The sequence below is a fragment of the Pyrus communis genome, chromosome 7 (assembly GCF_041283825.1).
Source record: "Pyrus communis isolate YQ-2024b chromosome 7, ASM4128382v1, whole genome shotgun sequence".
NCBI classification, from domain to species: Eukaryota; Viridiplantae; Streptophyta; class Magnoliopsida; order Rosales; family Rosaceae; genus Pyrus; species Pyrus communis.
Window position 1 is genome coordinate 1,211,969 of NC_142571.1, and position 15,618 is coordinate 1,227,586.

A 15,618-nucleotide genomic window follows, 5' to 3' on the forward strand; every position below is an offset into this window, starting at 1 on the left:
ACAAGTACGACTGATCTTTTGCTTACATTTAGTCATTTTTGCACCACCGCACTAGCGCTGGCATTGTGTCCTTTTTAAATTCTTGCACAATGTCAGCGCCAGTGCGGGAGACTCGATGGTACTATCAATACATCGTTTATATTATTGATTCTACCGATGTTTCAAATGCAAAGAGGAGCCAACTGTGTATTTCCTTCTATCTATTAGGTCAATAATCCACTCGGCAAGTGATACAAAACCAAGTCTCATCCAAAATCACAAATCAGTATAAATTCAACACCATTGGAACCACTCAAAGGAAACCCAGATCACACGGCACAAGTCTTCGACCACCACATCTAAGTACAAGGAATCATTTCTCGAACATGTCCGCCAGCATAGCAGACTATGTATCTTCATAAAATCTCAGAAATCTGCAATCCAATCAACCATATATCGAATGAGTGCCCATCTGTGCGAGAGAAACAGAAAGGAACAGGATGGCTAAACGAAATGTGGAAACGTAAGCATCGACAAACTCACATTTATGTGCATCTCGGCTATGACCAGGTTGCTACTTTCTTCAATACTTTTGAGAGTTACTACCTCACCCCAACGACCATGTTGATTACTTTCCCATCTGCACATATTTGTACAAAGTTATCGCGAGAGAGCAAACCCCATTACTATGCAACTAACAAAGCAGTACAGGTTGGTAGGAAGAACCTGCGGCCAAACAAGTTGTCACACGCCTCGTATATGACAACTTTCGACACCATCAGCTGCTCACGCACATAGCTTTTAAGAACTGAATCAAACAATAACACTGTATGAGGGAATGGCTAATAAGTGTGGGTGCAAGAAGAAAAATTGAAAATTTACCAGAGAAGTCAAAGAGATATAAGGGACGTTGGCGACGGCGGACCTGACCGCGTCAAGCTCGTCACGTGAGCTGCAGCAGACCACCATGGGCAACCCCGGACGCCGACCCGCCACGCCCAGTAGGTCCATCAACGTCTCCTGCCAAATTAAATTTCCACAACTTTAAACTTCAATTAGTCAAAAAAAACTCCATTGTTACGCAGATGGGTGCGGAGAAATTTACCGTCTTGAACTGGTATCTGTCGACGGCGAGGTAGAAGTGGTAGCTGCATCCACCTTCATGGAGGAGGTCGTCGGAGAGTCTGCCGAAGCACTAGGCAGCGCCAAAAGATCACACGCGATTTTTATAGAACGGTAAACCACTGTGTTTTTATGTTAATCATGCAATGTCACATGAAGTGAAAAATAAAATGATAAACCACCGTATTTTTATGTTAATCATGGAATGTCACATGAAATGAAAAATACATACGGCGTTATATTATTAGGGGTGTGCTATCCACACACCTTATTTTACTTCTCACACATCCTTTGTTAATTTCTGTCCGTTGATCTTTTTCAATTCATCCGATCCGACGGTTAAAAATTAGAAAGATGTGTGGATATTACATCCCTATTATGAACACAAGACACCACAATGAGGGTATTATATTTCAACAAGAGTGAGGTGGCTTGAGTGACAACACAACTCAACATAATAGTCCTACTCTTCCTGTGGAGAACAAAATTCAATAATGCTGTAAGTCAAAGACCCAAAACAATGTGATGACATGGCAGCACAAAAAGAATAAACTTGGGTTACCCTTGACCATGTTAGTTGGATCATTTAATATCAACAAGTACATTATGTTATTTTATCGTCACGTCAGTTATATAATTAACATGATCGATATTTTAATTATATAGTTGTCAATATTGTATTAATACATAATTATCGGTTAAAGTCCATAAAAGGGCTACTTTCTTTTAGTTTTGTAGTAAATACCGCCGAATGATCGAAAAAATTAAAGATTAGATCTTGCATAATAGACCTTTGCAACAGTTAAATCATGCGTAAAACTCGTATCACTGACAATCTACCATTGTAACCAGTCTCGAAATGTGATAGAATTGGTGGTCATTTGGGCCATAATGTCCCTAGTGGTGGGCTTTTGCGCTCTCTCTCTCTCTCTCTCTATCGTAGTTTCATTTCGTTACGCCGACTGTTCAACAACCGAACTCTAATCAAATCCACCGAAATATCAGAGCAGCAGCAGGGGCAGCGAAAGGAGATGTTGAGGGACGAGTCGACCTGCAACACCTACAACTATGGCGACGCCCTCTACTGGGACGCCCGCTACGTCCAAGAAGGGGGAGCCTTCGACTGGTACCAGCGCTACTCTTCTCTCCGCCCTTTCGTCCGCCACTTCATCCCCACCTCCTCTCCTGTTCTCATGGTCGGCTGCGGCAATGCCGGTACTCTTTTTCTACCCACCCATTTCCCTCATTCTCTTTTTATTCTCTTTCCCTTTTGTTTTCTATATGTATATATATAGCTCCTTTCTGACCCTCTGCTTTAATTGCTCTGTTTGGTTGCTGAGAAACTCTGAGGAAATTACAGAAAAGATAATTTTTTGATGTGGGAATTTGGGTCATTGGGTGATCTTTGTGCTTGTATTATTTGAATGAGACTTTTGTTAGAGTATTGGTTCCCGAAATTCAGTTGTTCCGATCATTCCCGTTGCATTTTAGCTATTTTTTTGGTAGTTTTGAGCTGGGTTTTTGTCATTATTGCCCTTCAGTGTTTGGTTGAACATTGTGCTACTCAAATTTGACCCCTTTTATTGCAGGGGGTTTTGGCATGCGTATGAATTCCCCAAATTAAGGTTCTGTTTTGTGTTTTCCTTCTGTTTTGGTTGATACATATATGAATTTCGCGGTGGATGCATTCTGTGTAGACCCTAGAATGAAAAAAGAAGTTAAGAAGTATCGTTTTCTTTCCCACTAATTAGAAAATTTGATGTTGAAAGTAATAATGTGCCTGATGCAATTCGGGTCCCTAAATGTGGCATTGTCCTTGCCATCCGTAGGAGAAAGATTTTTGATGCAACAATCATGCGGTGTCTAGCAAAAGGCACCTGACATCTGTAATTTCATCGGATTAAGATACTTTATATGGTTCTGTGTACTTGTTGACTAAGATAATGATGGAAAAATGTTCTCTTTCCCAGTTATGTCCGAGGACATGGTCAAGGATGGATATGAAGACATAATGAACATTGACATTTCGTCAGTGGCTATCAACATGATGAAAAGCAAATATGAGCACATACCTCAGCTGAAATGTATCCTTTTGAAAATTTACTTCATTAAAATCTCTAGTACAAATTTAAATTTTCCTTAGTAACAATTGGGGACGCTTGGCATGGTTCCTATATAAATCTTATAGACATGCAAATGGATGTCAGAGATATGAGTTTCTTTCCAGATGAATCATTTGATGGTGTCATTGATAAAGGTAAGAATCTATTTCTTTGTGATACTCATTTTAGAAATATACAATATTGTATACTAATTTTCTGTCTTGTCTTGATAAACCTTCTTTGCTTTCATCACTTTTTGCACCTGTGGTCTGTCAAAGGAACTCTTGATTCACTGATGGTACGATGCATGTTCTTATGTTCTAATTACTCCTCCTACTCATTACTGGGCACACTCTGAATTTCTCATTTGTGCTTATGTTTCTAGTGTGGCAACGACGCTCCAATTAGTGCTGCTCAAATGCTCGGGGAAGTGAGCAGGTTTTAGACTTTAAAACTCAATTTACAGCTGCAATTTCTTATACCAGTTCACAATTTCGCTCTCCATTCTATAGTAATTCAATATCTTTTAGTTCTATATTCCTTCACTAATATGGTTTTTATTTTGCTTGTAGGCTTCTTAAACCCGGAGGGATCTATATGTTGGTAAATGTGCACCATTTTTCAATGCTCTTTCTTTAGTTAAAAGCTCAAAATGTATTATCTGTTCTTACAATGCCATATAGCAGATAACCTACGGTGATCCTACAGTAAGAATGCCTCATTTGAGCAGGCCAGTGTACAACTGGAAAGCTCGTTTGTTTGTTATACGTAAGTTTACTGTCCTTTCATAATAGTTCATATTTTTCTTGCTGTTCAAATATCTGCAGTTTTCCTCATTCAGTTAGCTCTCCAGAAGTGATTTTACTTCCGTGTTATTAAATTCTGTTTAATAATTGCTAGAGATTTTTGGTTTAAATTGCAGTTTTCATTTCTTTTCGATGCCAAATGTTCTTACTTTGTTAGTGAATTTGAGGCAATTTTAACACATGGTGAACATCCATTCAAGTATAATGGTACAAGATTTTTGTTGTCCCACATCTAAAGTGGTGTCAGTTAAGAAAGTTTCTAATTTCCTTCACCAGCTTGAGAAATTTGTAGCTATTCACAATCTACGAGTTAATATGATTGACAAAGCAAAAACGGGAGCTAGCGATGACCTCCGAAATTGTCATTTAGGAGTTTAAGATCTTTAGATTCCATGTGCAGGTTGTATTATTCAACTTGTTTTGGTTTTTGTTTTCCGTTTTTTGGTTTATTGGTTGGGAAGTTCAGTCCAGATTGTCCAAGCATCAGATACTTGTTGCTTATGCATAGCATACATGCAAGCTGACTATTTTTCGACTATCGCAAACTACGTTGTACCCACCTTTTCCTGGGATCTTTCTTGGATAGTCATAAGCAGTCAACAGAGATGATAATTCTATGAATTGGTTTCTTCCTGTTTTCTAGCCATGTACTTTCATTTTTTGTTAGTTCAGTGTTCACGATTCCTGATAGAGGTGCCTTATCTAAATTTTGTATCCTTTTGGCTATTGTTTCACAGCCAGACCAGGATTCCAAACGCCTGAAGGCTGTGGTTCGTCAACAAAGTCAGATTTGGAACCTGTTCCTATCACTGAGAAGGGCTTACTTCCGGCTGATTTTGTTTTGGAAGATCCAGATTGTCACTTCATATATGTGTGTAAAAAGGACGATGGGGAGCTAAGTAATCCACCAACTGATGGATTGAGTCGATTGACAGTTGATGGCTTATAGTAATTACTTGCAGTGCAGTGAAACGCCGATGAAGGTAGCTCGTGACCTGTATACTAGCATTCACATGCTTATCGTCGTCATTTGTATGATTAATTATTGTACCACCTGCTAATTGTGATCGTCGTTGGGGTGTCTAAGAGAGAGGATTTTGTTCAATGTATCTGCCTAGATCTTTGGCATGAAAAATCTAAAACAAATAACTCACTGAAACAAAAGCCTCCATGGACACATTGAGTGGCCCATCTTTTGATTTCTTGTATTGTATCAGTCACCACAGAAGTAGCTACCATGAACAATTACAAAATAAATTGTGATATTAGTTTATTTTTTGGAACATTTTTACTTAGTTCCCTCAATTACATGATGATTGTTTATCGTATGCAATGTTTAAAATATTGATATTGGTATAAATATTGATATGTAAATTTATGGAAATATCGACTAGGATATTGATATCGCATTTGACGGAAATTATAGAAATTTGCAATGAGTCGATATGTCAACTCATTCAGATTTAGTCGAAGTTAGATCAAGTGATTAAGAGCATTTACTTATGCATTCAAGGTTCTAAGTTTAATTTTTTTTTTTTTCCATATCCCCTATCACTTATTGTAAAAACAACTTTGATTATTAGGCAAACAAACAAAATCATTTATTTTGCTTGCCTAAGGGTCTTTTGGGATAACTCTTGTAAGAAGCACTTATAAAACATTCAAGTTCTTCCTAAAAGAGCACTTGGGAGGGTTTCTCGAAGAAGCATTTGACAAATGTTTCTCCTACCCATAAACACTTTTAACACGTTTTGGCAAACATAGTTAGAAACGTTTTTAACCGTCGGAAAACACTATCCTTTTTCTAGAAGCAATGCTAAACACGCTCTACCTCAACCCTTATAAAGTTCATCTTAAGAGCATTTGCCCAATTACCCTCATACCAAAAGTTTTGTGTTTGATTCCTCTTTTAGAATTGCTTGATAATCCCCATGACAACTAATAAACCTAGGCTGAATAATCATTTCACCTCAACCAACCTTGTACACAAATATATTTTGTAGCAAAAAAATCATTTAATTCAGGGAAAATATCTTTTGCAAGCCAAATGAGTAATGAGACCCTTCCCAATTTAACAATTACAGCAAAGAAGAGAAGTGCTTTTACAAACAAACTAGGCAACTCCCAATTCTCTAAAAGTGGAAGTAATTCAAAAGTGCTTTTTCAAACAAACTAGCCAATTCCCATATGCTCCAAATTTGGAAGTGGCTTTACTAAATGTAACACTCGGATAGTTGCAATATGTAACCAAAAACTTCTTAATGTGGCAAATGGAGATTCCCAAAGTGGGCTCCACAATACAAATGTGGCAAATTGGATGGCAAAGGCATTAGAGGGCATACACTCTCCCTCCCAAAACAGAAAAAAGCACACAAAACAAAATGCCCCTCTCTCTCTCATTTTGGTAGAGGATTTACTATTTCTAGCACTAAATATTAAACTACCATGTTTATAGCACACAGATAGATAATACGATAATTTACACCAAATTATTTAAATTATAGTGAGAGAGGAGTTTGGACGGAAAACAGTGTTAAAAAAATTAACTGCATCCGTCACGGCAATTCACAACTTACATAATGAAGTTTTGAAAGGAAAGGGATCCTCGGATCCCTTCTACCTAAGTCAGCTAAGCAAAAAATTCGGATCTTTAAAATTTGATCCAACGGTTAAAATTATTATAATTTTTCATAAGACTTTCTGTTTATAACCGTTTGATCAAATTTCAAGCATTCAGATTTTTTCCTCAGCTAGCTTATCTGGAAACAATCCATTTCCGTTTTGAAACGGCCAAGTGGGACCCGTAAGCAAGACCGACTAAACAGTTTCCAACTCGAAATACAATAAATAATAGGTAAAAAATGGTTAGGAAGTAAAAGTGGGACCCAGAATGCCAAATGTGGGAAAACAGAGTCATGCAACCACTCTCTAAATAGTAAACAGAGCCATGCAAACTTGCCGTTTCCAAGCTTTCGCCATTTGGGGTATAAACGCTTTCTTTCTATTTCTCTCTCACACCAACACACGCCCCTTTATCTTCTCCCCAATCTAATTTTGGCAACGCCCCCTTCCCCCTTCAGCCCCACCCTCTCTCCCCCAAAGAACCAAACCCTCAGAACAACGCCTCCTAGAGAGAGAGAAAGAGAGAGAGAGAGAGAAAGAGGGGTAGAGCGGAACGGCGCACAACTCTTTTGGACTTTTAGTTTTAGAGAGAAATTTTTAAATGGTATTCAAGTTTTTCTGCTAAAGTTGGTGGCTTTTCTGGGTTTTTGAGCATTTGGGTTTTTTTAATATATTTTTTGTTGGAGGGGTTATTGAGAGTTTGAGAGAAATAATGGGAAGGGGGAAGATTGAGATCAAGAGGATTGAGAATGCAAATAGCAGACAAGTCACATTCTCAAAGAGACGTTCTGGGTTGCTCAAAAAAGCTCAGGAATTGGCTATTCTCTGTGATGCTGAGGTTGCTGTCATTATCTTCTCCAATACTGGAAAGCTTTTTGAATTTTCCAGTGCTGGGTATGTTTCTGAATTTTTACTTTTTACTTTTAAATTCTGGGTACAAATTTTCAATTTTTTTTCTTCTTCTTCTGAATTTTTTAGGTTCATGTATGTGTTTCTGATCATGTTTCTCTGATGGGTTTTACTCTTTTTGGATAAAGATTTTGTCTTTGAATATGAATTTATCTGGGGTTTTGGTTTTTCCATTTTTACTGTTGATATTTTTTTTCTCTCTTCATTTTTTATTGTTTTTATTTTATTTTAGGGACTAGTGGATGCTCCTGTGCCCCTTTTCCCTTTTTCTTATTTGGGTTTGTGTGAATGTCTGGGATGGTCAGTCAGTTTACTTATGAAGTAGGGTTTTCTTTTCGTATAAATTCTTCCCTACACTGTTGCCTATAATCTTACAATTGTTGATTTGGAGGCGATTTCTCCTATGATTTCATCTTCTTATGAGCAAATTTTGAAGTGGTTGTGCAAATATTTGAGTATATATCTTGGTTAACGTTGAGTTTGCAAGTATGTTTTTGAGTCCTTGAGTGAAGTCTGTTCCAACTTTTATGATGTTTGATCAATTGAATCTGCAATGGACCTTGGTAAGCTACCAGTATTGGTGATGATTCTGAACTATCAGAAAGACTAATTTCAGCTAAGTTAATTTAGTGCTAAATCCGACACATAGCAGAATCGAAAGAACTTTCACTTCCTTTTAAGCTTCTCAAAGTTGAAACTGCCCTGTTTGGTTGTTGCTCCTTTGTGCATCTTCCAAAGTTAGGCAGTGGTTTATTTTTGGGATTTGAATATCCAGATGCTCTTTTCCCTTGTGCAAGCCAGCTACATTGTGCTCAAATGGGGTAAAATTGTACTTTTAAAACTACTTCCTGGCTGAAATACCTGATGCAATGCTGTTGTGAGAAAGCCTTTAATTTTCCTCTAAAGATGCCCTACACTTTATGTTGAAGGTGCTTCCTTCCTCTATCAGGCCGATCAATCTGAAACGCTTCACTGGCAATAAGCCAGCATTGAATAACTCTTCAATTTAAACATGAATTAAGGAATGAAACGATGTATTTGACTGATTAGTTTGTAATATGGATGTTGGTTCGGATTTCCACGGAGCCATATTTGTATTTCTGCTATATTTTTGTTTCCTGGAAATTTTGGGCAAACTCAATGTGGATGGTTGCATCTACCTTGTGTACCTTGTGAAACAATTTAGAAATGTTGCTGCAAATGAAGCGATAAAGAAAGTTGAAATTAACTGTGCCCTTCATGTATAAAAAGAACACGGCTGATGTTTATTTGTTCTTCTTTTTGTAGTATGATGCGAACTCTTTCAAGATACAACAAGTGTTTAGATTCTTCAGAAGATACACCAGAAGAAGGCAAGGCAGAGGTATTGTTCTCACAAGTTTATGCACTTGCCACTAGTTGATCTTTTGCGTTGTAGCACTTGAAATTTTAACATGGACAAATTTTTTTATCTGTTGTCCTATTTTGGTTCTTCCTGCGTTAATTTGTATGTCCACCAGTTGCATGTCAGTCTTATTCGTACGTTTGACAAAGTGAAATATACTTTTGTGCCAAATTTTCCTATGTTCAAAATTTTTTCGTTTCTCCTATGTAAACTATGCTAACCTCCTTCGGAGCAAGAACCTCACATAACATTTTTCACAAAGAATTGCAGCAACCATTGTTTTTTTGTGTTTGTAGATTCAGAAGCAAGACTGCAAGGAGCTGGATAATCTAAAGGATGAATATGCAAAGCTACAAAAGAAACAATTGTATGTATTTACGCAATTATTAGATCTAATAATTTTATATTTTTGGAGTACTGCGTGTAAGATTATTATTTTCTGATTGTGTAGAAGGCTGTTGGGTAAGGAGTTGACTGATTTGAGCTTGAAAGAATTGCAGCAACTAGAACAGCAATTGAATGAAGGATTATTGACAGTGAAGGAGAGGAAGGTACAAATTATATTTTTCCCTTGTTTCGTTTTTTTTTCTTCGAGGTATTCAGTAGGGATGTCAGATGTAGTTCAGATTAATATCTACTCATTTCTGCAATCCGTAAGGCCTAAATAGATGTTCTAATATTTCAGGAGCAATTAATGACAGAACAACTAGAGCAATCAAGAATACAGGTATGTGGAAGTACCGAAATAGCACCGAGTCTTACTTGAAGTTTGAGATGTAAGCATTAGCACTAGCATTGAGTAGTAAGTTGAATTATCAGTTTTCTAAAGAACTAACGAATAATATTCATTCATGCAAAACATATGAGATATAGATTTTCAGTTTCACTTTACCTAATATATTATTGTTCTAAATAAGCTACTTTTTCTTTGAATTTTGAACTAAAGGATACAAACAATGATTTAAAGCAAAAGACGAATAGAAAGAGGGATAAAAATGATACAAAACACAATGTTCTGCAAATTGAGAAGGTGACAGGAGAAGGAAGAAAGTGACTAATCTAGACTGGAAAGTTCTCCATTTATAAATACTTCTGTTGTGGTTTAAAAGTTTGGCTTCTTGGTATAAGTTGCACTATGACCTTGAATCTTCATCGGTTTGAATTGCAAAGACAAATGTTGATTCAATGTCATAAAAAGGGACAATTATGGTTTTAACTTGTCATCTATTTTGTTTCCTCCAGGAACAGCGTGCTGTACTTGAGAATGAAACGTTGCGCAGACAGGCAAGTAACATTCTTCTTGCCAAATGCAAATTTTATTAGTTTCACGTTACTTGGCCTTTGAGTGATTTTCTCTCATGCAAGTCTACTTCGGCATATTCTTTCTGTGTAGGTTGAGGAGCTTCGATGTTTGTTTCCACAAACTGACCGTGCAGTCCAATCTTATTTGGAATATTATCCTGTGGAGAAAACTAAATCCCTTGTAAACCATGGCGTCACACATAGTCCTGATTTGGTCAGCAATTTTGCATTTGAGAACGGCGATTCTGACACCACCTTGCAGCTAGGGTACTCTTCTTTCCTTAATAACAAGCTTAACCTTTAAAAAATTTCACTGTATTATCTATATTCCTGCTTGATATTCTTTCAAAGAGTAGAAGAGTCTGATTAAAATTAAAGTCATATGCTCAAGTTACATTCTAAACTAAAAGGCTAAAACAAATATTGGGGATGGTTAGTTAGGATAAGCCAACCGAAATTTACCCCAGCCCTGTTGAGCAAAATATTAATTTAGTTCCTCATACGGTGTTTCGTTTTACAAATGATTTGATAGAAGTTTCTCAACTGAAAATAACAGTGTTCTCTTACTCCATCGGTTTTAGTTTTACCAGGCTGCCAAGTGATGCTTGTGGGAAGAGGAAAGCTCCAGAAAGAGAAGCCAACTCCAATGACTCAGGGAGCCAATTAGGTCTGTAATTGTTTATGAGGATCTCTTTTCTGTAGGATCAGCAGATGCTAGAGAAGAAGTTGATACAGTCAAGAGTGTAGTGTAGTAACCCTTCGTTGAAAGGTCAGTAACTTGTAAAAGAGTGTAGAATCGTTAGGACCCCCAAATCATCGATGTGGTGTCATAGAAGATCCTTTCTTCGGAAGGTTTGGCTGATGAAGAGGAAAATGTCCTAGTTAGTTTTTACTAGTTTGATTGGTATTTTCTTTCAGGTCAGAGAAAAGAAACAAAGGAAAATGTCAACTGTTTTCGAAATTGCAAGTTTTAGCTCCTCTTTCATAGTCGGATCAAGACGTTTAGAGCACCTAGAGTACTTGTTGAAGTTTTTAATCTCAGGCTCTTGGCCATTATTTGAAATTGAAAGGTTCAAGTTATGGACCCATGTTATGGAGAATACCAAACCCTTTATTTCCATAAACAATGGCCTGAGTTTATGTGAAGTTGGAAGAATCGGCGGATAAGTTGTGGTTAAGGGTGAAATATCTCTTGAACTTGGAGCGAGCTGATTCTCCTCGAAATGTAGCAAAAATTGAGATGACTTATAAATTTGGTCTACCTAGCATTGCTCGTAGTTTTAATTATTGCTCTGTGCTTACAAAATCTCTCTTGTCGTCTCACAAAATTTTGGGCTAAACTTCATGTTCCGGGTTATATATTTTCGAAAAGGAAATAAACATACTGGTTGGATCATTTGAAATCTGAATTTTTACTTCATTTTTACTATATACAAACTCTGATTTACAAGCTAAAATCAATAAAAACACAACAATGTTCTGTACAAAGTGAATTATACAATTGATCTTCTATTTCTTTTGCTGTGGAAGGCCATTGAGCAATTGATTTCTCCCGGCCAAAACCTTGTCGAAGACGGAATCCACCTCCTTTCCCAAACCGTCCACAAACTTCTCAAAAACTTCTAATTTTCTTCTCAATTCCTCAGCTTCTGCTCCACCGTTTTTTCCAATTCCGATTGCCGCTGCAAGGCCAGTCACGGCCTCATTAAGCTCCTTCACCTCCTTCAATCCACCATTTCTCTCCATTATTTCACTCACTCTCGAATTCAACCCCGAAAGCAACGAGTCAACAAACCTTTCACCAGAATTCCTCACCTCCGAGTATGGCTTGGGATTCCCAGCTAATCCAGACATCAAAATCCCACCTAGCCAGAATACGATTCCCTGCATAACCTCCAAAGCTTGATGAATCACTGTTTCCTTGCTAATCAAGCAGCTTCCTTTCCCAACCTCTTCATTTCCTTGGCATCTGATTCCTTTGCTCAAACCCTTTGGTTGGAATTGGATTGCCTTCAGATGCTCCAAAGCCGAAGAAGGCGACGATTTCTCCACCAGGCTCAAACCATGAGCCAGCGAAACCCTAGCCTTCCCAAGATTAGACAGAGAAGAACTGACAGAATTGCAAAGCTCCAACAAGCTCAAACTGTATTTGAGGTACTCATCCACAGAAGCAGCTTCCCATCTGCTCATGGGAAAATCTACTCCCACAACCAACTTTGCAAAAGCACCTTGGACGATGGGTAGCAGCTCAAGGCACTGTTGAATCCATGGAAATGATGGAATCTCTGACCCTGCAGATTTTGATGAACTGAGAGGCAACAACTTTGTCAAGGAGTTTGAAACATGGGTTTGGAAGGCATCCAGAGATGCCGATAAGGCGGGTTCCGACGGGTGGTGGTGGTGGTGATTCTCCAGCTTGGAGTAGATTTGGTTAAACTTTTGCACCAAGAGAACCATTGCAAATTAATGAGGGTTTTGGTATGGAAATTTGGTTTGTGCTGCGTTATATAAGTTGTGGGGTTTGGGTTGAAAAAGTCCACATGGCGTGTTCGTTTTGGCTGAACACATGGACACAGAAAAGATTTGAAACCAGGTGCGTGCCATTAGGCCAATTACCAATTGAAAATTATAAAAATCTGAGGGACATTGGCGGCGGTCAAATGTTCTTATCTTGCTCGTTTGTACTAATCCTTGAAAGACACGATTTGGAGCAATGCAATTGGATCCACTTGTTGTTGCCTTCAAATGCAAGCTAACATATAGGAAGGATCGAGGATGGAGATTGTCTATTATTTGTCTTGCAAAGTTGAGCATCTAAGTAAGTAATGTTCTTCAATCCCGAGCATGTTTCATATTAGTGATGTTACTCAGTTTAATACGTGAATAACACATATTAAATAATATATAAGCATATAATGTTGGAACGAAGTGATTGTTGCATTTCTCTTTTCACAACATGTGTTCTAATTTATTTCTAGTCTTAAGTTTTGAGAATTTAAAGAAAATTAAAAGACAGAAACAAAAAACTAATGTAGGAGGAGAAAACGATAATGAAAGCTACTACTGTTACTTGAGAGTAGGAACGACATCACATTAAGATGTTAGTGTCCAACTCAAAACCATCTGTATCATGATATGCGGTGTACCGGCTTGTGTTCAAGGTATATGAAAAAACTCTCCAGATGCAGCACATTGGTTTATATAGTCGGTAGCTTAAACCGTAACATTACTTGTATTGTTTCACGGCTTTACTATAATAAGATTACTTTCTCAATGTTTTTGCTTTGTTTGTAAAGGTCCTCTTTATTGCTTGCCATCAATTTTTTATTGCCAGTTAACCGGTGACTATGAATGTTCATATCAAGTAAAAGTTTTAAACGTATGTGACAATTTACTCGTTGCATGCTATTATTTACTTTTTTTTTTTTTTTTAAAGTATGTTTTTAAATTTTGTTATTTAAAAAGTCAAAGAAATTAACAAAAAAAAAAAAAAAAAAAGGCCCGCTACGAGTTTTGTTTTGGTTTATTTCATCGCAGTACTGCAAAGCTTCCTTTTGTTAAAGACGATTGACTTAGACAAAACAAGAAAATTGACATTCATTTCTTCCTTTAAAATACTTTCAATACAATGAATATCATATTCAAGTCAATCCTCTCCAACAAACGAGTCCCAAGTGTTTTTTTTGGAAGTTTACGTTTGGCTCAATCAGTGTTTAAATTTTTTTTTATATATTGTTGATATTTTCATGATAAATCCAAAAAATCAAAGAAAGACATGAACATTGGGGTTGAAGTCTAAACTTCAGCTCATATAGAAGAAACTCTTAAGTTTAGGACCTTTATGCTAAAATCGACAAATATTTTCGATATTTCTTACACATAATAATGGAAAATCTCTTATATTTCGTCCAAACTAATGTTTGACAATCTCTCAAACTTCATTTTAAATTTCTATTATTTCAAATGAAAACAAATATCGATATTCGATATATTTGTCAATATTTTTATAAATTTACATGTCGATATTTCCACGGATACAGATCTTTTAAACACTGAGCTCAATTGGATTGGTAGTAATAGAAAATGTGGGAAACCGTCAAACTCAGACACATGAGTCCTGGGAGAAGTAAAGGGTCATCGGAACTCCCATACGTAGGGAAGGAAGGAGAGGAAAGACAAATTTTGTTCCATACAAAGTAAATACTAAATCCTAAGTCAACATACCGTATGGAAACGTGCATTTACCACTTAAATAGCGTGTAAACGTGCTTCTTCCAGTTTTTTAAATTGCAATTTGCTTCCTGTAGTTTATAGAAAAGTTAAATTATTTAAACTAAAAGTTCCCATTGTCTGATACACAAAAGAAAAGAAACAAAAAAATTATATAAAGCTTTTTAGTCAACGACATAACTTCTCAATTTGATATTTCATTATGAAAATCAATTCAAGTGGTCACTGTAAATTATTTTGGTTTTTCCGTGAAAAATTTATTCATATTCTTGTTAAATTGTCACATGAACGCCCATGTAATAACCTTTTTAGGATTTTGTGAACCAAGCCAGCCACATAACGAGGATATTGACAGATTTTCCACGGAATAAACAAAATCATTTACTCATGGCCACTTCTATCAATTTTTATTGTTAAAGACCAAAGTGAAGGGTTATGACGTTTTCATGAAACATTTTGACAAAAAAACTAGAATACAGGAAACTGTTGTAGTCATATTTAGAATAGACATGTGATTGTGTAAATCCTAATGTATCTAGGGGTATCTTGTAATATTCCCTTTAGTAGATATTATCTTATTAGAGTTGTAACCCTATTAGGATAAAAATTTAACCTATCCTATAACTAAAAATTTAACCTATCCTATAACTCTTGCTGCCGGCCTCTCCCCTTCCATTCCCTTAGAATAGTTCAGTCAATTAGGCCTACAACACGTTATCAGTACGCTCTTACCAGAAGCTAAGGAACTGAAAGATCGTAGGATAAGGCTTTCTTCTTCAAAATTCAAAGGCTTTTATTTGTTTTCTGCCAATCAGGTATGCTTAAAATAAACTAAAAGATATTTGAAACATCCACGAAACATGAAACATTCCCCACTATGCATGAACCCCTATATTTATATTTGCCTTCCGATATATATAGATATTGTATATGATTTATATATTTGTCATTATATATATATATATATATATATATATATATCCATTTCATGCATTACGCAATTATTATTTTGTTATGTGGAATTTGGGAGTCAAAGCATATAAATAAATTAGAAGCAATTTAGGATTTTTTCAAACCCTAGAGATGTCGAGAAAAAAAAAATTGGGAAATATGCAGCATGGCTGGGGCTCGCCACTGCGTTGCCGCTGGCACCATCGCCGAC

At 36.7% G+C, this 15,618-nt stretch overlaps 3 protein-coding genes and 1 pseudogene across 6 annotated transcripts; 2 read left to right on the forward strand and 2 right to left on the reverse strand.

The window, feature by feature from the left end:
* Positions 1-166: 166 nt before the first annotated feature.
* On the reverse strand, positions 167-1,673 carry LOC137733514 (uncharacterized; annotated as a pseudogene). Its single transcript, XR_015964342.1, has 6 exons — positions 1,664-1,673; positions 1,085-1,223; positions 805-999; positions 706-745; positions 523-619; positions 167-413 (listed from the first exon to the last, which is right to left on the reverse strand). The product of XR_015964342.1 is annotated as an uncharacterized LOC137733514 (transcript).
* A 320-nt stretch (positions 1,674-1,993) lies between these two features.
* LOC137735567 (uncharacterized) lies at positions 1,994-5,294 on the forward strand. 2 transcript variants are annotated; one of them, XM_068474990.2, is made up of 8 exons: positions 1,994-2,316; positions 3,072-3,185; positions 3,290-3,358; positions 3,482-3,501; positions 3,589-3,641; positions 3,776-3,806; positions 3,890-3,971; positions 4,747-5,294. In XM_068474990.2, the coding sequence occupies exons 1-8, from the start codon at positions 2,133-2,135 to the stop codon at positions 4,956-4,958; spliced, it is 765 nt and encodes a 254-aa protein (XP_068331091.2). In that variant the 5' UTR covers positions 1,994-2,132; the 3' UTR covers positions 4,959-5,294. The 2 variants fall into 2 exon arrangements, with proteins under 2 accessions (XP_068331091.2, XP_088552415.1); XM_088696289.1 differs by having other exon boundaries at positions 1,996-2,316; positions 3,887-3,971.
* A 1,672-nt stretch (positions 5,295-6,966) lies between these two features.
* On the forward strand, positions 6,967-11,211 carry LOC137735720 (agamous-like MADS-box protein AGL15). 2 transcript variants are annotated; one of them, XM_068475164.2, is made up of 8 exons: positions 6,967-7,525; positions 8,828-8,903; positions 9,221-9,291; positions 9,376-9,475; positions 9,610-9,651; positions 10,167-10,208; positions 10,318-10,493; positions 10,808-11,211. In XM_068475164.2, the coding sequence occupies exons 1-8, from the start codon at positions 7,344-7,346 to the stop codon at positions 10,899-10,901; spliced, it is 783 nt and encodes a 260-aa protein (XP_068331265.2). In that variant the 5' UTR covers positions 6,967-7,343; the 3' UTR covers positions 10,902-11,211. The 2 variants fall into 2 exon arrangements, with proteins under 2 accessions (XP_068331265.2, XP_088552378.1); XM_088696252.1 differs by having other exon boundaries at positions 7,024-7,525; positions 10,817-11,211.
* A 403-nt stretch (positions 11,212-11,614) lies between these two features.
* On the reverse strand, positions 11,615-12,741 carry LOC137733516 (protein BPS1, chloroplastic-like). Its single transcript, XM_068472662.2, has one exon. The coding sequence runs from the start codon at positions 12,681-12,683 to the stop codon at positions 11,736-11,738; it is 948 nt and encodes a 315-aa protein (XP_068328763.2). The 5' UTR covers positions 12,684-12,741; the 3' UTR covers positions 11,615-11,735.
* Positions 12,742-15,618: the final 2,877 nt, after the last annotated feature.